The 22,470-nt window shown below is 37.2% G+C and overlaps 1 protein-coding gene across 9 annotated transcripts in view; it reads left to right on the forward strand.

Moving 5' to 3' along the window:
* WDSUB1 (WD repeat, sterile alpha motif and U-box domain containing 1) overlaps positions 1-21,674 on the forward strand; it is a 73,037-nt gene extending 51,363 nt beyond the window's left edge. For 7 of the 9 annotated variants that reach the window (XM_069577424.1, XM_069577425.1, XM_069577426.1 and 4 more), the window contains one exon: positions 20,679-21,674. In XM_069577424.1, the coding sequence (XP_069433525.1) occupies positions 20,679-20,839 (161 nt within the window). In that variant the 3' untranslated portion in view covers positions 20,840-21,674. Of the gene's footprint in view, positions 1-12,485; positions 12,588-20,678 lie in introns of all 9 variants that reach the window. The other 2 variants (XM_069577421.1, XM_069577422.1) reach the window with 1 other exon arrangement.
* The last annotated feature ends 796 nt before the right edge of the window (positions 21,675-22,470 follow it).

The following is a 22,470-nucleotide window of genomic DNA, read 5'->3' on the forward strand; positions in this document are numbered from 1 at the left end:
TTTTTGTAGGTCTTTTTCTTGTTTTGCAAATAGAGAAGTTCATTTGGCATTTGTTTTAAAGCTGGTTGATGGTGCTGAATTCTCCTAGCTTTTGTTTGTCTGTAAAACTTGTGATTTCTCTGTTCCATTCTGGGTAGAGTATTCTTGATTGTTGGTCTTCCCTTTCATGACTTCTCACAGAGTATTCTGACCTAGAGTTTCTGGTGAAAAATCAGCTGATAACCTTATGGGGATTCCCTTGTATGTTGTTGGTTGCTTTTTCCTTGCTGCTTTTAATATTTTTTCTTTGAATGTAATTTTTGTTAGTTTGATTACTATGTCTCTGTGTGTTTCTCCTTGGGTTTTTCCTGTGTGGGAAACTGTGCTTCCTGCACTTGAGTGACTATTTCCTTTCCCATGTTAGCTAAGTTTTTTACTATAATCCTTCAAATATTTTCTCAGACCTTTCATCTCTCTTTTTCTTCTGAGACCCCTATGAAACAAATGTTAGTGCATTTTAATGTTGTCCCAGAGGCCTCTGAGACTGTCCTCATTTCATTCTTTTTCTTTATTCTGCTCCTCAGTAGTTATTACCATCATTCTATCTTCAGGCTCACTCATTTGTTCTGCTTTGGTTACTCTATTTGTTCTGGCATGTTTTTCATTTCAGTTATTGTGTTGTTCAGCACTGTCTGTCTGTCCTTTAGTTCTTCTAGGTCCTTGTTAAACATCTCTGTTTTCTTGATCCATGCCCCCTTTCTATTTCTGAGATTTTGGATCATCTTTACTATCAGTACTCTGAATTCCTTTTCAGGTAGGTTGTCTATTCCCTCTTCATTAATTTGGTCTTTGGTTATTACCTTGCTCCTTCATCTGTACCATATTTTTGGATGTCTCTGTTTTTTTTTTTTTTTTTGATGGGGGTGTGGTCTGTATTTCTGTCTTGCTCATTGTTTGGCCTAAGGTATCCAGCACTGGAGTTTGCAGGCAGTTGGGTGGAACCAGGTCTTGGTACCAAGATGAGGGCCTCTGGGGGATCACTTGCTGATTAATATTCTCTGGGGTCTGAAGTTCTCTGTTAGTACAGTGGTTTGAATTTGGTGCTCCTGCCACAAGAGCTCAGGCCCAACCCTGGCCTGAGAGCCAAGACCCTGGTTACTCAGGGATTCTGCCCATCTCCTTAGGTGTTCAAAGTCCCCCACCAGCACCTTGTAGGTGCCCTAGTTGTGATGAGATGCAAACTCTGCATCCTCCTACTCGGGCATCTTGAAGGAAGTGCCTGTTTAAACCTTTAGGGTGAGGTGCCATTACTCTGTGACCCTGACTAGAGGGGATTAATGAGTCCCTAGAGCATTAGAGATTGCGTTATAGGTGTTGGGAGCCAAGTCGTTACAGATGAGTCTGAAGGGAGAAACCTTTGCACTGGGACACCTGGGTGTCTCTCATCCCAGGGCTCCTTGCAAACATTATATATTTCTTAATGAATAAAATTGGATAAGGTGGGTTTGGATAAGATTAGAGAAAAAGGAATACATTTTACAAACTTAACTGAAACTTGTGAAATATGTATTTTGTCACTGGAATGTAACATCAAAATATTGTTTTCTGAGAGAGATTCTTGAGATCTGTTATTTGGCTATCATGAATTTAAAAACCTTTACAGAAATAAGAATTTAGAGATCATGAAGTTACATCTTTCTGCATGGTTTCCTAGTCTTTGTCAATAAACATAGACATACATACTTTATGTAATTATAATCAGCAGATCTGTATTAAGTTGTGCTTTCATTTTTGACTATTCTGAATATTGACTTAGTCTACATAATTTTCATTTTTAATAACTTTATTCCATTATGACTTAGTGCTACAATTTAACTCTTCTGCTATTTGGTGTATGTATATGTTTAAGAAGCTTTATATTGTGAATAGCCATGCACTGCTTGGGCTTCCCGGTTGGCTCAGATGATAAAGAATCCTCCTGCAGTGTGGGAGACCTGGGTTCGATCCCTGGGTTGGGAAGAACCTCTGGAGAAGGGGATGGCAACCTGCTCCAGTATTGCCTGGTGAATGTGCATGGACAGAGGAGCCTGGCGCGCTACAGTCCGTGGGGTCACAAAGCGTCTGACGCGACTAAACAACTAAGTACAGCACAGCTGTCTTGGTAGTCCTTTCATCGTGTAACCAGTTATTTAGTGGTGTTTTCATGGCATGTATGCCTCAAAGCAGAGTTAACCTGTCAGAGAATATCTTACAATCATTAAAAAGAACAGTTTTAATAGTTCTTGTCAGATTTGTTACTAGATTGTTTCCTAGGAAACAAATTTTAGAGTACTACCAGAAATGTATATAGTCCTCCATGAGGTAACTCATGTTTTTCTGGCTTTGTGATCACTGAGTTTTAGAACTCATTTATTTTTGTAAATTTAATAGTTGTTTGAAACCTACTCTGTATTGCTAGGGAGGCAATGCTTTTTTCTACATGACAGGTTACCATTTAAATATGACTTGGTAAACGACATAAATTACCTTAGGGACTTAAATATTGCCCTTATATTTTTTGTGCATTATTAGTGAAACTAATCACATGGAATCTTGTTAGTATCGTTTTAATATATTTGATGGCTTCTACTTGCTCTGAACTTTTGTAGGCAGAAGCATTTTATTTATACAAGTATAAACATTTATACAAGTATAAACATTTTCTTCTAGTTTTCAAAAGTGCTTATTTCTCATGCATTTGGGATTTTATGTTTGCTCTGAGATATGATTGAACCAGAGCATATCTTTCTATTTTCTGCAGATATTCTCTTCTAATTGTAAAATATCCTCATTGGATTAAAAAATTTTAAATACAGGTATATAAAGTGAGTCATCTCATCCATCTGGTCTGATGTCCCAGGTACTAAAGATAAGAACTAATACCAGTTCAGTATATAATTCTAGATATTTTTTCTTATGTACCAAATAAGATGCTGGCGCTTAATCTCATGAATTCTTTTAAGCATCAAATGAATTAATGCATATTAAGTACTTACAAGACCAGTACTCAATCATCATCAGTAAGTTTGAGCAAAACTCTGGGCAATGGTGAAGGACGGGAAGTCTGACTTGCTGCAGTCCATAGGGTCGCAAAGAGTCAGACACTAATGAGCAACTGAACGACAACAAGAATGAAATTCTCTATGAGCATAGTAATGGTTGTATTTTTTTTGGCTTTAGTATATCAGCACCTTTATTTGCAGTTGAAAGAAACTCAATTTGAATTAGGTTAAGCAGAAATGGTAATTAATTTATTAAAAAGTTATTGTGTGTCTCATGAAACACTTACACCAGAGACGTGAATGTCGTCATGGTACCGTTTCTTATCTATTCAGAGACTTGGGAATATTCACCTTCTGTGATATGCGGTATGCCTTTTCTATGTGGTGGAAAAACAAGAACACCAGTAGGTCCCAAATTTTACATTTATATAATTTCAGCAACCAGAGAGAGTCCGTTCTGACATTTCTTTCTAGTGTCAACTCCAGCGGAGAAGGCAATGGCACCCCACTCCAGTACTCTTGCCTGGAAAATCCCATGGACGGAGGAGCCTGGTAGGCTGCAGTCCATGGGGTCACTAAGAGTCGGACACGACTGAGCGACTTCCCTTTCACTTTTCACTTTCATGCATTGGAGAAGGAAATGGCAACCCACTCCAGTGTTCTTGCCTGGAGAATCCCGGGGACGGGGGAGCCTGGTCGGCTTCTGTCTATGGGGTCTCACAGAGTTGGACACGACTGAAGCAACTTAGCAGCAGCAGCAGCAGCAGCAGTCAACTCCAAAAATCCCTGAGACTTCAAATCTGAGCTAGGAGCCTATCCCAGTGGTAGTCTTTTCAGGAATGAGGTGTGGTACTGAGATTTATCTAACTATGGAGAGTAAAGTTTTATATCAATGGGGGCACATCATATGGAGGATTGTGGTGGAGGGACAGTTTCCAAAAAAGGGGTACAAACCAAATAATAAATATTCATAGTTACTTAATTATTTTTGAAGATTTTAAAAAATTTTTATTGAGATATAGTTGCTTTTTCTACTGTAGAGTGAAATCAGTCAGCTATACATATACAGATATCCACTCCCTTTTGGACTTTGTTCTGATTCAGGTCATCACAGAGCCTTAAGTATGAGTTCCCTCTGCTATACAGTATGTTCTCATTACTATGGCTGAGTTTCTTTGTTATTATAGTATCAATAGTGTATATGTGTCAAGCCCAATCTCCAATTCTTCCCACCACCCCTTTGCCCCTTGGTATCCCTATTTTTGTTCTCAACATCTGTGTCTATTTCTACCTTGCAAGTAAGATTATCTGTACCATTTTTCTAGACTCCATATATGTGTTAATTTATGATATTTGTTTTTCTCTTTCTGACTTCACTCTTTGTGGTATTCTTTAGGGTCCCTTCATAGCTCTACAAATGACTCAATTTTGTTACTTTTTATGGCTGAATAATAGTCCATTGTATATATATATATATATATACCACATCTTATTTATACATTTCTCTGTTCATGGACATTTAGGTTACTTCCATGTCTTGGCTGTTGTAAACAGTGCTGGTGTGAACCCTGGGGTGCATGTATCTTTGAATTATGATTTTCTGTGAGTACATGCCTAGTAGTGAGATGCCTGGATCATACAGGAGTTCTTTCTTGAGTTTTTAAGAAAACTTTGTACTGTTTTCCATAGTGGCTGTATCAGTTTATACTCCCATGAGCAGTGCATGAGGGTTCCCTTTTCTTCATACTCTGTCCAGTGTTTATTGTATGATTTTTTTTTTTAACAATGATTTATTTATTTATCCAGTTTGGTCCATCCTGGGTCTTTGTCGCTATTCAGGCTTCTCTCTAAATACGATAAGTAGCGGGGAGGGGCTACTCTAGTTTTGGAGCATGGGCTTCTCATTATGGGGGCTTCTCATTATGGGGGCTTCTCTTATTGCAGAGCGCAGGCCTCTATAGTTGGAGCAAGTGGGCTCAGTAGTTGTGGCTCCTGGGCTCTAGAGCACAGGTTCAATCACTAACTGTGGCACATGGACTTAACTGCCCAGTGGCATGTGGGATTTTCTAGGATGGGGACTGAACCCTTGTCTCCTGCATTGTCAGGCAGATTCATTACCACTGACACATCAGGGAAGCCCTGTAGATTTATTTTTGATGCTGGCCGCTCTGACTGGTGTGAGGTGATACCTCATAGTAGTTTTAATTTGCATTTCTCTAATAATGAGTGGTGTTGAACATCTTTGCATGTGATTGGTGGTCTTGTGTATGTCTTCTTTGGAGAAATGTTTGTTTTGGTGTCTTATGCCCATTTTTTGATTGGGTTGTTTATTGATTTGATAATTGAGTTGCATGAGCTGCTTATGTATCTTGTGGAGAGTAATCATTTGACAGTTGCTTCATTTGCTATTATTTTCTCCCATTCAGAGGATTTTCTTTTTGTCATCTTTATGGTTTCCATTGCTACATTTAATTAGGTCCAATTGTTTATTTTTGTTTTTATTTCCATTACACTAGGAGGTGGCTCAAAGAGGATCATGCTTTGATTTATGTCAGAGTGTTCTTCCTATGTTTTCCTCTGACAGTTTGTGTCTGGCCTTGCATTCAGATCTGTAATCCATTTTGAATTTATTTTTGTATGTATTGTTAGAGAGTCGTCTAATTTCATTCTTTTACGTGTAGCTACCTAGTTTTCCCGACATTATTTATTGACAAGGCTGTCGTTCTCCATTGTATATTTGACTCCTTTATCATAGATTAGGGGACCACAAATGTGTGGGTTCATCTCTGGCCTTCTGTCCAGTTCCATTGATCTATAGATCTGTTTTTGTGACAGGAGCATACTGTCTTGATTACTGTGGCTTTGTAGTATAGTCTGAGGTCAGGAAGCCTGATTCCTCCAACACCATTTTTCTTTCTCAAGATTGCTGTGGCTATTTTGGGTCTTTAATGTTTTCATACAGATTATAAATTTTTTTGTTTTATTTTTGTGAAAAATACACTTGGTAATTTGATAGGAATTATGTTGCATCTGTACATTGCTTTGGGTAGTATAGTCATTTCCACAGTATTGATTCTTCCAATTGAAGATTATAGTATAACTCTCCATCTGTGTCATTGATTTCTCTCATCTGTGTCTTAAGAGTTTTCTGTATACAGGTCTTTTCACTCCTTTGGTAGGCTTATTCCTAGATATTTTTTAATATTCAGTTCAGTTCACTTCAGTCGCTCAGTCCTGTCTGACTCTTTGTGACACCATGAATCGCAGCATGCCAGGCCTCCCTGTCCATCACCATCTCCCGGAGTTCACTCAGACTCAGGTCCATCGAGTCCGTGATGCCATCCAGCCATCTCATCCTCTGTCGTCCCCTTCTCCTCCTGCCCCCAATCCCTCCCAGCATCAGAGTCTTTTCCAATGAGTCAACTCTTCACATGAGGTGGCTGTCTAGGTTGGTCATAACTTTCCTTCCAAGGAGTAAGCGTCTTTTAATTTCATGGCTGCAGTTACCATCTGCAGTGATTTTGGAGCCCCCCAAAATAAAGTCTGACACTGTTTCCACTGTTTCCCCATCTATTTCCCATGAAGTGATGGGACCGGATGCCATGATCTTCATAACTCAGCTGTAAATGTACCTGTATCTGCTCCCTCTTGAGCCTCTATTTTACCCCCACCATCCCACCCTACTAGATCATCACAGAGCACCCAGCTGAGCTCCTGGTGTAATACAGCAGCTTCCCACTAGCTGTTTATTTTATAAATGGTATTGTATATACGTCAGTGCTGCTCTGTCAGTTCATCCCACCCTCTCCATCCCCTGCTGTGTCCACAGGTCCATTCTCTATGTCTGCATCGCTATTCTTTTGCCCTGCAAATAGGTTCATTAGTACCATTTTTCTAGAATACACACATAAGTGTTAATATGCACTATTGGTTTTTCTGGCTTGACTTTACTCTATGACTGATTCTAGATTCATGCATATCACTACAGATGACCCAGTTTCTTTCCTTTTTATGGCCATGGAGTGATATTCCATGGTATATATGTACCACAACTTCTTTATCTATTCATCTGTCAGTGGACATCTAGTTTGCTTCCGTGTCCTGGCTATTGTAAATAGTGCTACAGTGAACATTGGGTACATGCAGTGGGATTGCTCGGTCCATATAATAGTGTCTTTTTTGTTTTTGTTTTTTAAGGAAAGTCCATACTGTTCTCCTTAGTGGCTGTATCAGTTTATATTCCCACCAACAGTGCAAGAGGTTTCCCCTTTCTCCACATCCTCTCCAGCATTTATTTTTTGTAGATTTGACGATGGCCATTCCTATCAGCGTGAGGTGATAGTTCAGTGTAGTTTTGATATGCATTTTTCTAATAATGAGCAATGTTGAGCATCTTTTCATGTGTTTGGTGGTCTTCTGTATATTTTCTTTGGAGAAATGTCTGTTTAAGTCTTCAGCCCATTTTTTGATTGGGTTGCCTGTTTATCTGGTATTGAGCTGTATAAGCTCCTTGCATATTTTGGAGATTAATCCTTTGTCAGTTGCTTCATTTGCGAATATTTTCTCCCAGTTTGGGGGTTGTCTTTTTATCTTGCTAATAATTACTTTTTGGTGTGCAAAAGCTTTTAAGTTTAATCAGGTCCCATTTGTTTATTTCGGTATTTATTTCCATTACTCTAGGAAGCAGAGCAAAGACGATCTTGCTGCAGTTTACTTCAGAGTGTTCTGCCTATGTTTTCCTCTAGGAGTTTTATATTTCCTGGTCTTATATTTAGGTCTTTAATCCATTTTGTGTTTATGTTTGTGTATGGTGTTAGGAAGTGTTCTAAGTTCAATCTTTTATATATGGCTGTTCAGGTTTCCCAACAACACTTACTGAAGAGGATTTCTTTTCTCCATTGTATGTTCTTTTCTCCTTTGTCAAATTTAAGATGCCCGTAGGTGCATGAGTTTATCTCTGGGCTTTCCATTTTGTTCCATTGATCCGTGTTTCTATTTTTGTGCCAATACCATACTGTCTTGATAACTGTTATTTTGTAGTATAGTCTGAAGTCAGGACGGTTGATTTTCCAGCTCCATTTTTCCTTCTCAAGGTTGCTTTAGGTATTCAGGGTCTTTTTGTTTCCATACAAATTGTAAAAATTTTTGTTCTAGTTTTGTGAAAAATTGGTAATTCAATAGGTATTGCATTCAATCTGCAGATTGCCTGAAGTGAAGTGAAGTCACTCAGTCATGTCCGACTCTTTGCGACCCCATGGACTGTAGCCTACCAGGCTCCTCCCTCCATGGGATTCTCCAGGCAAGAGTACTGGAGTGGGGTGCCATTTAGTCATTTTCACAGTATTGATTCTTTCAATCCAAGAACATAGTATACTCTCCGTTTGTGTCATCTTTGATTTCTCTCATCAGTGTCTTGTTTTCTGCATATGTCTTTTGTCTCCATGGGTAGGTTTATTCCCAGATATTTTATTCTTTTTGTTGCAGTGGTGAGTGGGATTGTTTCCTTAGTTTCTCTTTCTGATTTTTTGTTGTTTGTGTATCAGAATGCAAGGGATTTCTATATATGAATTTTGTATCCTGCAACTTTACTAAATTTTCTGTGTACAGTATTGGGCTTCCCTGGTGACTCAGACAGTTAAAAAAAAAAAAAAAACTGCCTGCAATGCAGGTGACCTGAGTTTGACGCCTGTGTTGGGAAGATCCCCTGGAGAAGGGAATGGCTACCCACTCCAGTACGACAGAAAGAACAGGCAGGCCTAGTATACTGTCATCTGCAAACAGTCAAGAGTTTTATTTCTTTTCCAGTCTGGATTCCTGTTAGGTTTCTTCTCTGCTTGCCTAACTAGGATTTCCAACACTGTGTTTAATAATAGTGGCAAGAGTGAGCACCCTTTCTTATTCCTGGTCTTAGAGGAAATGCTTTCGGTTTTCACCAGTGAGTGGCCTTTATTGAGTTAGGTTCCTTCTGTGCCTAATTTATGGTGAGTTTTTATCATATATAGTTGTTGAATTTTGATGAAAGCTTTTCCTGCATCTGTTGAGATTACCATATAGTTTTTATCTTTCAGTTTCTTATTTTGTGTCTCACATTGATTGATTTGTGTGTATTCATGCTCAGGATATAACCCACTTCATCATGGTATGTGATCCTTCTTGATGAAATTTTAAATAGGATTGTTTTTGTGCTTTTTCTGATAGCTTGTTACTAACATATAGAAAGGCAACAGATATTTCTGTATCCTGTAGGCTTACTTATTTTATTCTACTTTTTTGGTGGAGACTTTAGGGTTATTCTATATATAGAATCCTGTCATCTGCAGATGTGGGTTTTCCTTCTTCCCTGGCAGCTTGGTTGCCTTTTCTTTTCTTGTCAGATTGCTGTGGTTTGGACTTTTAATACTGTGTTAAATAGATGTGGCAAGAGTGTGGACATCCTTGTCTCTGATTTTAGAGGAAAGGCTTTCAGCTTTTATCCACTGTGTATGATGTTAGCTGTGAGTTTTTCATAAATGGACTTTGTTATGTTGAGATGTGCCCTCTATACACAACTTTTATATCTTGAGTTTATATCCTGCAACTTTGTTAAATTTGTTGTGTGTGTGTGTGTATGGGGGTGATGGCTGGGAATCTGAATTACCCTCTTCACATATTGCTAGATTTGAGTTTTTTATCATCTTAAAATATTCTTACTGGAATCACTTAATGTATTTTGTCTCAAATTTGTCTCATTCATTTCAGTCTTGGCTCTCTTCTTTTCTTTCTTAATAGCTCCATGGTATACTTCTTTCATTTTATGTATTTAAAATAAACATAAGTGTACATCTTGAACTTTCACATAATAAAAAGTCAAGAAGGGTAGTCTATGAAGTATAGTTGATTTACAGTGTTAATTTCTAATGTACAGAAAAGTGATTCTTATAACTACATTAACTTTTTCATATTTTTTTCCATTATGGCTTATCACAGGTGATTGAATATAGATAGTTCCTTGTACTACATAGTAGGATTTTGTTGTTTATCCATCCCATATATAACAGTTTGCATCTGCTAATTCGAAACTCCCCATCCTTCCCTCCCTCTTGACAGCCACATGTAAGTCTATTTTTGTTTGTAGACATATTTATTCTAGATTCCACATGTAAGTGATACTGTATTTTTCTTTTTGACTTAGTATGATCTTTAGATCCATACATGTTGCTATAAACAACATTGCATTTTGGGGGGTAACAGTCCATTGTATATATGTACCTTATCATCTTTGTCCATTCATCTGTCAGTGGACATTTAGGTTGTTTCCATATCTTGAATATTGTAAATATGTTGCTATTAACATGGTGTGTGTATCTTTTTGAGTTATAGTTTTATCTGGATATATGCCCAGGAGTAGGATTGCTGGCTTATATAGTAGTTCCATTTTTAGTTTGAGGAACCCCATATTGCTTTCTATAGTATCTGCACCAGTTCACATTGCCACCAACAGTGTAGAAGGGTTCCTTTTTCTCTACACTCCATCCAGCATTATTTGTAGACTTTTTGATGATGGCCATTCTGACTGGTATGAGATACCTCATTGTAATTTTTATTTGCATTTCTCTAATAATTACTGATGTTGATCATCTTTTCAGATGCCTGCTGGCTATCTGTATGTCTTCTGCCCATTTTTTGATTGGATTTTAAGTTATTGATTGAGATGTATGAGCTGTTTGTGTATCTTAGTTAAGCCCTTGTCGGTCACATCATTCGCAAATATTTTCTCCCAGTCTATAAATATTCATTTTGTTTATAGTTTTCTTTGCTGAGAAGCACGTCTCTTTGGGGTATAGCTGCTTCAAGTATCATGTTTGTATGATCTTATTGTTGCACAAAGCAGTAATCTGTTCATTCTCATGTGTGAATATACAGTTTATTTATTCATTCTACTGTTGGTAATCATTGTTGGCTGTTACACAGTGCTGCCATGAACCTTTCATCATTTTTTGAGTGAATATACATATGCATTTCTATTGGGTATATTCCTAGGAATGGATATACACTTATCAAGAGTGGTTGAACCAGTTTATGCTTCTACTAGCAGTGAGAGGATTCCAGTTGCTCCGCAGCGTCCCGTACATTTAGTATTGTCTTTGTTTTTCATTCTCACCATTATGGTGCCATTTAGTTTTAAACTTTACTATTGACACAATTGTAGATTCACATTCCTTTCCTTAAGAAATAAGAGATATCTTGCACTTTTCCCAGTTCCTTCACTGGCAGCATTTTGCAGATGACACTATAATATTACAACGAGGCTATTAACACTGATGCAATTAACAATTCTTAGTTTTCCCCAGAAGTGCATTAAGTTGTATACAGTTTTGCCCCTATTGGAGGTTTTGAGTATGAACCACCAAGTCAAGACAAAACAGTTCCAAACCCACAAGGACCCTTCTTAATACCTTTTTATAACTACATACATCACCTGACTTGCTCTCTTCTCACTTCCACCCCAGTTTGTCCTGTTTCTAACATTTTGTCATCTCATATTCTTATATGGATGGACTTATACAGTAAATAACCTTTGGGTTATTTAATAACCTGAATAACATAATCCCCAGCAAGTCACCATCAGTTTATTTTTAGCTTTCCTGTGTTACTTTGTTTTAGAAGTGTTCCTTGTGGAAAAGATTAGGACTGAATTTTTAAAATTAACTGTCTTTAATGAAAGTGAAGTAAAAAGTCACTCAGTCGTGTCTGACTCTTTGTGACCCCATGGACTATACAACCCATGGAATTCTCCAGGCAAGAATACTGAAGTGGGTAGCCTTTTCCTTCTTCAGGGGATCTTGAACCCCAGTTTCCCGTACTGCAGGCAGATTTTTCACGAGCTGAGCCACAAGGGAAGCCCAAGAATATCTTTAATAGAATCAAACAGTTTTTCTTCTCCTAGTTCACCTTTCACTCTTCTTTCCTGGATTGATCATGTGTCCTCCCCCCGACCATGGTATTTTGGACGACCTGTACCTTACATCTGTTGAGTTAACCGTCTCAGGAAAAAAATTTAAGACCCATTTCTGCCTATATTTCAGCGTTCTTACAGTATTTTTTTCATGTGTCCTTTTAAATTATGTGTGCAGTGATGAAAAACACTTAAGCAGCATAAATGTTTTTAAAATGTGGGGCCTCTTCCATATGCCAGTATATCCTTCCAAATATTTTTCTGTTCATTTATTTTGTTGTATAACACATGGGATGATATATTTAAATTTTTAATTTACTTAATATATGTCAGATAGTATTCCCTTGTTAGTATATTCAGAACTACTTCATTCTCAACTGCAGGACAGTATCTTATGGTATTAATGTTGCATAAATTAACCTACTCTGTTAAGACAGTTCTCCATTCATTCTATAGAGAAACATCCACAGGCATATTGTTATATACGTTTATTTAAATATTTCTGTTGGATTCATTCTTCATACTTATAGGCACTGCTGCTGTTGCTGCTGCTAAGTCGCTTCTGTCGTGTCTGACTCTACAACCCCATAGACGGCAGCCCATCAGGCTCCCCTGTCCCTGGGATTCTCCAGGCAAGCACACTGGAGTGGGTTGCCATTTCCTTCTCCAATGCAGGAAAGTGAAAGTGAAGTCGCTCAGTTGTGTCCGACTCTTAGCGACCCCATGGACTGCAGCCTACCAGGCTTCTCCGTCCATGGGATTCCCCAGGCAAGAGCACTGGAGTGGGGTGCCATTGCCTTCTCCCCTTATAGGCACTGCGATAGTTTAATTATGCTTACCTTTATTTTTTAAATATTGTCCAATTTTTGTCCATTTTGACCTCCAGATAAATTTTAGAATTACTTTGTTGTACCTCAAAAGACAATCTTACTGACATTTTTATTATAATTACAAAAACTTTAAAAACTTAATTTGGGGATGGAATGAGTAGGAATAACAGCTTTGCACTAGTCAGGGTTTTTGTCTACTCTGAACATTTAAATATGTTTATTTTTAGTAAAAACCTAATAAATGTTAAGTACTTTGTGACATATTTAGAGAAAAATCAGCATTTTCTCTATCTATTGAGAGTACATTCTTTGGCATCTGTTAAATATAAACATGTCAGTTTCTGATTTTTTTTGTTTTAGACAGGCATGTATTTTTATTTCTCTTGTTCAGGGTCCACTACTTCTTGAATGAATTCTGTGCCTTCTATCATTTCTGGAAAACTTTGCTATTCTCATTGTATATAGCTTCTCCTCCCTGCTTAGCAGTCTTCCATTCTGCATTGTCTTAATGCTGTAACCTTTTCATAAGAGGTTTTTTTTTTTTTCCTTCAAAATTTCAATAGTTATATTTGTCATTCTGGAAATTTGATTTAGCATGTAGATTAAGAGGCATAGATTCTTGACCCAAACCGCTTGAGTTTAAATCCTACCTCTGTCTGTCTGTATTTTTGTGACCTTGGAAAGTTATTCAAGCCTTGGGTTGAGTTACTTCTTAAAATTGTACATATTGAATAATATAGGTAACAGTGCCCTGGAACAGTCTGTGTGCGTGTGTGCATGGTAAGTCAACTTCAGTCATGTCCAACTCTTTGCGACCCTATGGACATACCCTGCCAGGCTCTCCTCTTGGAACACTCTAATGATACACAGCTGTATGAGTATTAATCATTTTCAAAGTACATTGTTTCTTCAGTTCATCCCCATTTTAGGAATCAGTTCAGTTCAGTTGCTCAGTTGTGTCCGACTCTTTGCGACCCCATGAATCGCAGCACACCAGGCCTCCCTGTCCATCACCAACTCCCAGAGTTCACTCAGACTCACGTCCATCGAGTCCGTGATGCCATCCAGCCATCTCATCCTCTGTCGTCCCCTTCTCCTCCTGCCCCCAATCCCTCCCAGCATCAGAGTCTTTTCCAATGAGCCAACTCTTCGCATGAGGTGGCCAAAGTACTGGAGCTTCAGCTTTAGCATCATTCCTTCCAAAGAAATCCCAGGGTTGATCTCCTTCAGAATGGACTGGTTGGATTTCCTTGTAGTCCAAGGGACTCTCAAGAGTCTTCTCCAACACCACAGTTCAAAAGCATCAATTGTTCGGCCCTCAGCCTTCTTCACAGTCCTCTCACTGGTTGTATCTATTTTGTTCCTGAGGTTTGTGCAGTCGTAATACTTCTTTTGTTTCTGCATGCTCATCTTCAGTCAAGTATTACCTGTAGGAGTACAGGAATAGGGCATATAGCTCCAAAGCAGTGTTGAGCTTGCATTGTCAGTTTCTCAGAACGAAGGTGTGTGGCAGTGGGCTAAGTTGAACAGCAGATGTATTAAAATTTCAGAGCCCAGGCCTGTGAGCTAGTATTCAATAGAGCAAAAAGTCATTTGAACCCATATTAAAATATTCTGCTTTTAATCACTGTTTCTAAATGGAAGAAATTTAGGGGTTCCCTTAATCTTAGTTTATTCATTTTATACACTTCTGGCAACAAAGTATCATTACTTGATCAGAACTTAACCATCTAAGTATATTAAATAATATGAAGTAAAACTTTGTGAATAGAGCATATTTATTATTTACTTCCTAGGACTATCTGGTATAGCTTTTGTCAGCTTGTATCTGGGTTTATAGTGAGAGGCAGATGATAAGTTATCAAAAACTTTAAAATCCTTAGGTCAATTTTAAAATATAATGAAAACAAGCAAAGTTAATACTGAAGGTAAATGTGCACTGTGTATTCCTTGTTAAAACTGTCATTTTCCTCCTCTAGTGAGGAACTCTAGTTGCCTTTAAAATTATACATGACAGGCTATGTCGCTCTGATAATCCTTTTTACTGCTTTGAGATGAACTTTGGTAGGACTGTTTGAAAGCTAACATAATTAGCGATGCTGCAGATCCACTCAGAATTCCTGCTTCCTCTGTTAAACAGATGTTTCAGGGAATATATTTGTTACCAGTAGGGAACTGTTGATTATTCCAAAGAATCACTATTTATAATACCACAGAAAGTTTACAGTTAAACTTTAGGGTAAACAAGTGACCAGTGTAACTGACTTCCCTATAGCAAGAAGTGTGTACCTCCATAGAGTGAATGGGTTGATATTTTATTCACTGCTACCACCCAAGAAACTGAAAATTCATAAGCAGGCAAGGAAAAATTATTCATTTAAAACCAGAGCTGAATTAAAGGTAATGAAGTACTATTATGATAATATGCTCTAAAAAATGTAGGTATCATACAACTATGAAACATGGAGAGTAGAGAATATGAAAAGTTGAAGAAGCTCATTGATTATTTGAAATTTAGACAATGAGGGGGAGAAAAAGCCCACTATCTAATTTGAATATTACAAGGAATTAATAGATACTGATAATACTCTTAGTCTCATCTTTTTAAGAGATACTAGTGTAAAAGTAAACTAGTATTGAAAAGTACACACCTCCCTAAGCATCAAAATGGAAGAAAACAGCTCCTATAGTGAAAGAATTTATATAAGTGATCTATGAAAATTAAAAAAAAATGATAGAACTATTACCAAACATACTGATAATAACATTTTTGCTTAAGTCACCCCTAAAGAGATTCAAGATTTGAGGTTAGTTCACAAAGTACAATTCAACCTAAAACAAGGATTCAGAGAGGTTAGAAATAAAAGGATAGATAGAAATGAGATAGTTGCAACTAAAAATAAAGGGGTTATATAGTTGCCAGTGAAAGAGTTCAGACCCCCAAAAGTTAAAATGACACAGGATGATATAGAACACTGGAGACCATGATTCTCCATGAGGATAACCACCATTAGCTATGCAGACCCCAAACACAGCAAGTTTTCACAGAGCAGAACTACCAACAAGGTAAGGAGGAACATAGCATGGTAAGAGAGTTGATCATACCTCTCAGTTCAAAATAGGAAGTGTACTTTCTGTTTGAATATATCACCAGAAATAACAAAAACAGCATTCTGTCACCACAATGGAATGTAAGAAATTAATAACAAAAGTGGGCCCCTTTCACCTGAAAGGTTAAAAACATGCTATTGTATGTATCTAGCCTGGTGGCAAATGAATTGGCTGTAGCTCAAGTCACAGTATTTCAGAGTAATACTAACACGCACATCATTTATCAGTGATAGACCAGTATGATACATAAGTTTGTATATCAGCTTTTGATAAATAAAAATTGAGTATATTTTCCTATGCAAACAGTTTTTATGACTCAATAGTAAGACATCCCAACTGATAAAAACAGGCAAAGGATTTGAATAGACCTTTTCCCATAGAAGATGTACAAATGGCCAACAGCCACTGGAAAAGGTGCTCAGCATCATTAGGGACGTGAACACCAAAACCACAATGAGATATCACCTTCATATCCACTAGGATGATTAAAGGAAGATGGCAAGGATGTGCCAGATAACAAATACCATGTTATGATTCTTTTTATAAGAAATGTCCAGAATAGGCAAATCCATAGAGGCAGAAAATAGTAGTCACTGGGGGAGAGGAGTGACTGCTAATATGGTTCAGCAGTCCATGACTCCATAAAGAGGTAAGCTTTCTTGCTGGAATGATGAAAATGTGAAATTAGATAGTGGTGATGGTTGCGTAACTGGGAATTATACTAAGAACCCCTGAATTGCATATACTTAAAAGGATAGATTTTATGGTTATGTGGATTATATCTCAAAAACAGAAGGTGGTAACAGTATCTGCAGAAAGCATCTATGTCCTCTTGGACTCAGAAAAGAGGGAATAAGTTGAGGTTATTAAAACCTCATACTGTCTGTCAGAACTCTGGCTTCTAAGGAGGAGGAACTACCCATCTGGTGCCCTTCTCTCTAAAGGGAAGAAGGCAAGACAAATTTGAGCGTACGTACACTGAAGCAAAGAAAAAAATTTGGAGAGTATACCCTTACCAGATAAAGGTCCACAGCTAGGCACAACACTGATAGGAGCCTTCACCCTTTTTTTGTCTTCTAGAGGAATCTTATTATAGAATTTAACAAGGAGCCAATGGGGCTAATTAACATTTAGTAAGTTAAATCAGCAAGGACTCAATAATAGAGCCTTCATGTGGTATGTGTGCCTGTGTGTGTAAACAAAAAGCAGTTAAAAGGTATGATGGAAGGCCTAATTTGCAAAAACAAAACCAAAACGCTGGATATTAGAAATAGGCAAACCAGCATGAAGAAAACCATAAAACATCCCTGTGAAGGAAAGCTACATTGGAAAACATGGAAAGCTTATTAGCATACCAATGTAGGAAGATTTCGTCGTCAGCAGGATGCCACTATTAGGCTTTTTCCAAAAAATATATAGCAGGTGACTAGTAGGTTCCAATGCAAAGAATACATAACAACACACCCTACCAGATATTAGAACATGTTATAAAGTCTCTGTAAAGAACACAGTGTGCTATCAGCACATGAATAGACAGACTATGGAAAGAATTTTTTAAAATCCAGAAGTTTAGTGAATGATAAAAATGAAATTTTAAATCAGTGGGAAAAATACATAATTTAAACAAGTGGTATTCTGACAGCTAGTCTTAGGGAAAGGATAAAACTAGCTCAATCTGTCATATTACACATTAATTCCAAATGAATCAGATGTATATAAAAAATGAATTTACAGAAGAAAATGAAGGTAAACTCCTTGATAACCTGGGAATAGGAATACTTCCTAACCTGGATTCTAAAGCCAAAAGAAGTATAAAAATTTAAATCTTTATTTCATCCACAGAATATGAACACTTCAAGAAAAATATCAATCCCTGTCAAACTTGTCCAAACAGAAGAGAGGACTTAGAAACTCATTTTATGAGCCAGCATTACCCTGATAACAAAATCAGATGAGAACACATAGGAAAAGGAAATTTCAGGTCAATATCCTTGAAAACTGTAGATGCAAAAATCCTCAACAAAATATCAGCAAGCCGAATTCAACAAAACATTAAAAGAATCATACACCATGATCAAGTGGATTTATTCTAGGGATGCAAGAATTATTCAGCATCTGTAAATCAGGGTGATGCATCACATTAACAAAATGAAGGATAAAAATCATATGAACATCAATAGATGCAGAAAATTATCTCCCAAATTTAATATCCATTTATGATAAAAACTTTCAATAAAGTAGGCAGGGAGCCATTACCTTAAAATCATAAAGGTTATATATGCCAGGCCCATAGCTCACCTCATACTCGATGGTAAAAAGCTGAAATGGCTTCCTTTAAAGATGTGGGACAAGGATGCAGACTCTTTCCATTTTTATTCAACACAGTATTGGAAGTCCTTGCCAGTGTATTTAGTCAAGAAAAAGAAAAGGCATCCAAATTGGAAAAGAAGTAAAACTTGAAGATGACATACATAGAAAACCCTAAAGATTTCATAAAAAACTATAACTAATCAACCAATTCAATAAAGTTAGTTTACACAGTCACTATGTAAAAATCAGTTGTGGTTCCATATACTGGTAACAAGCAATTAGAGAAATTAAGAGAACAATGCTATTTGCAATTGCATCAAAAAGAATGAAATACCTAAGAATTTAACTGAGGAGGTGAGAGATCTATACACTGAAAATACAAGACATTAAGGTAATTGAAGACACAAATAAATGGAAAGATATTCTGTGCTCATGGATAGTATCATTAAACTGTCCATACTACCTAAACAATCTACAGATTTCGGTGCAATCTCTTAACAAAATTGCAATGGCATTTTTCACAGAAATACAACAATTTAAAAATGTGTATTAAACAACAAACGACTCCAAATAACCAAAGCAATCTTGAGAAACAACACAATTATGTTGCATACCTGAAGCTTGTCAGTTAAATCTCAAAAATAAATCTAAAATTAAGAAAGAGCAACCTAATAGAAAAATTAGTAAAAAATATGGTCCGTTCACAGGAAAAAGAAAAGCAAATGGTTCTTCAACAGATGAAAAAATGTTCTAGCTCCCTTAAAATGCTCATGAGAGACCAGTAAAAACTCAGTTTGACAACATAGTCTCTTGGCTGAGCTCTGGGGAAAATTCAGGCACTCTAACCAGTGCTGCTAGTGGGGAAGAATGGTAGAATTCCTATGAAAGTACGAGCATTTCTAGCAAAGTTATATGAATGTATTCTTCAATGTAGCGAATCCTACTGCTAGAATTCCCTCCCAAATGATAAGACTGTTCATTGCAGCACTATTTGTAAACGGTACTGGAAATAACCCAGATGTTCATTCATACATCCATACAGGGATGTGGGGGAATAAAAAGGCCAATCGGGTATAGAATAGTATGGAGCATGCTAACTGTCACGTAGGAATATAGAGGAATACGAATGAGGATATGTTTAAGGATATATGTATGTGTGTGCACACATACATTTGCTTATATTTTCAAAAGGAAAAGGTAAACAATAACTTACTGGTTACCTGCATGGGAAGGAAGAGAGGTTACATGGGTTGGACAGATAACAGACTCTTCTTGATGTGACTTGTTCTTACAGTTTTACTTTGAAGACACTTAAAAATACATCATGAAAAGCAAACCAGTCTCTAATAATTGGGAGGATAAAAAGGGAAGTAAATGGACCACATTATATGTCCAGTAACATTATCAGAAAAATTTGTCAAGTGATTCTGAAATACAATTTCAGTTAGACAGCCCCTGTGGACCAATTGGGGCTGCCCCTGTGGATCAACTGGGGCTTCCCTTGTGGCTCAGTGGTAAATAATTGACCTGCCAGTGCAGGAGACACGGGTTCGATTCCTGATCCAGGAAGATCTCCTGGAGAAGGGAGAGGCTACCCACTCTAGAATTCTTGCCTGGAGAATCCCATGGACTGAGGAGTCTGGGGCGGGTACAGTCCATGGGGTCACAGAAAGAGTCGCCCACTTAGTGACTAAACAATCTATCATGGTGACAGAAGTCTTTAAAATCTTTAACAGTCTTTTGTTAGTAACACATTGGCATTGTTAGTTTGCAACAGCTGTATGCATTGCAGATTAAAACAAATAGGTTACAGTGTAAATGTAATTAGGAACTAAGATTTTCAGCTTGAAAGAGCTACAAGTATAAAAATAGTGAAGCAAAACCTCCAACCTTTACATGTACAAATAAGTTTGTAAGAACATGGTATTAAAATCCTTAGCCAGTGGGTCTTTTTTTTTCTTCTGGCAGTGTAAATGCCTTTACTATCAAGTCCATGGTTGGGTGCGCTCTATAATCTCTTGGCATCTTGTTTCCCTGACTTTTCAGTGTGTTGGAAAGTTAAGCTGAGTCTTCCCTAGAACTCTTTGCTCCCATCTGTAGCCATACTAACTGATCCACAGAGCTGGCAGCAACAGCCGGATCTTGTAGCTTTACCACCACTCGCCTCTCTCCTACCTGATTCATTTCCTTTCTTCCTTGGTGCTGCATCTGAATTTTTAACAGAAGTCCCCTTTTCTAGTTTTTTTGGGGACACTGTTCAAGGTAATTTGTGCAATCTTAATGTAGTTTACATGGTAGAATTTAGGATGTCATTGCAGAAATATTTTGGGAGCAGTGGTACAAGACAAGAATACCACTTAAATCATAGTAAAGGCCTTGGCAGTGGAATTTTTATAACCATTTTAGAGATCCTAACTTCCCTTTTCCTACATTGCAAATAATTTGTGTATGTGGCTTTTTTCTTTTTTTTAGATGGCTACTCATATGAAAAGGAAGCAATGGAAAATTGGATCAGCAAAAAGAAACGTACCAGTCCCATGACAAATCTTGTTCTTTCTTCAATGATACTTACACCAAACAGGACTCTGAAAATGGCCATCAATCGATGGCTAAGCGAGACCCACCAAAAATAAAACTCTATATTGTGTTGTTTATATTTTCTGTGATCTCAGTTGAGTGATTTAAAGGTAAACTTTATAAACTTAGTTACCTACTAAAAAGCCTTTTCATATAATAGTGAATAAAGTCTTAACCTATAGAGAAAGTTTTACTTTGACTTCAAATTGCAATGCTCATTTATTCTTGTTATAGATCATATTCCATTATAACCAAAGATCAGAATAATCTAGACTAGAACATAATTAAATCCTAGTTAATAACATTTCATTTGATAACCCTCTGGAATCCTTCTAGAGATTTTTAGCGAAATAATTATAGATTTGTTTATGAATACATTGAGAAAATCACTTTGATATATATACTGAGCACTTTTTTTAGCTTCTAAGTTTGCAAGGTAGTAATGATTTTTCCCCCATTGTCCAAACCTAGGTACAAGTTAGATAGCATAAATTATCACAGATACATTAAGTTGACTTTGCTGAAACATATAAAGTGGCAAACTAGCCTCCTTTTGGAATATAGAGTTCTTAAAAAGTTCTCACATCATAGTTTAAGCTAAGGTGACTATACATTTGTACACAGTAGGCTGATAGCTAATACAAGCACCCTGACGAACATTTACTCAGAAGACTTCAGGTTCCATAAGTGGAGGTTATACTGCCTCTCCCTCCCTCTCGCAAGTTGTTCACCAGAATGGAAGCCATTAGTGCAAAGCCTGCTAAAACTAAATAAACTCTAAGGGCAGGGAGGGACCAGGACTCTGTACTTACCCCCAAGCCCTCATTGTAACTGTTCTGAAATTTGAAAACACAAATAAAAGAGCAATGTAAGTATATATTTCCATCAAAAGACTTGTTAAAATTGGTAGTGCTCTCACCATTGGACCAGATATCTTGTGTTTTGATAAAATAATACTTATTTTTCAAAAGGGCTAGCTGGTTTTCACATAAAAATTACTAGAAATCATTGAAATCACTGACAGAAAACACAATAAAAGATCTGTTATCTTTTAAATGTTTTAAAGAAGGTGATTTTCTTTTCCTACATTTCACTAGGATAGTTTCTAGTTGAGTGGCTGAAAACTTAAGATGCCAGTTTACCAAAGTGAAGCGTTGTTTTTCTCTACAAACAAACCAAAGCTAACTACTCCTACCCACAAAGCACAGGCAAACAAAAAATAAAATCTAAAACCATCCATAGGAAAGTACACTACCTGGCCCCTCTACACTAGGGGCAGGAGCAGCCCCACCCACCCCTGCTGCTTGGGCCTCAGCCCTAACCAACAGCTTCCCAAGGAGATAGCATTTCCTGGAACTATTGGACCAAACACATTTACTCAGCATCCATCATAGTAAATTCTAATAGTCACACTGGCAGCATCAGAGGAAAAGTCATCCAATAAGCATTTATCTGTTACTAGATTTTCCCCTCCTACCCAGTTTTGTTTTTTGACCTTGAATTTAAATATATGACTTTAAAAAAATAAATAAGGACTGAAAATACTGTACCTTAAGCCTTGCTAATAGCAGTAACCATACAATAACCTGAAGTTGTTTAGGCTTAAGATTCCAAGTCAGGATATTTTAACACAACAGTTTAATGTTCACACTCATTCATATGACTTTGAAACTAATATATGTGGGTA

This window comes from Ovis canadensis, chromosome 2, assembly GCF_042477335.2.
Source record: "Ovis canadensis isolate MfBH-ARS-UI-01 breed Bighorn chromosome 2, ARS-UI_OviCan_v2, whole genome shotgun sequence".
Taxonomy (NCBI): Eukaryota; Metazoa; Chordata; class Mammalia; order Artiodactyla; family Bovidae; genus Ovis; species Ovis canadensis.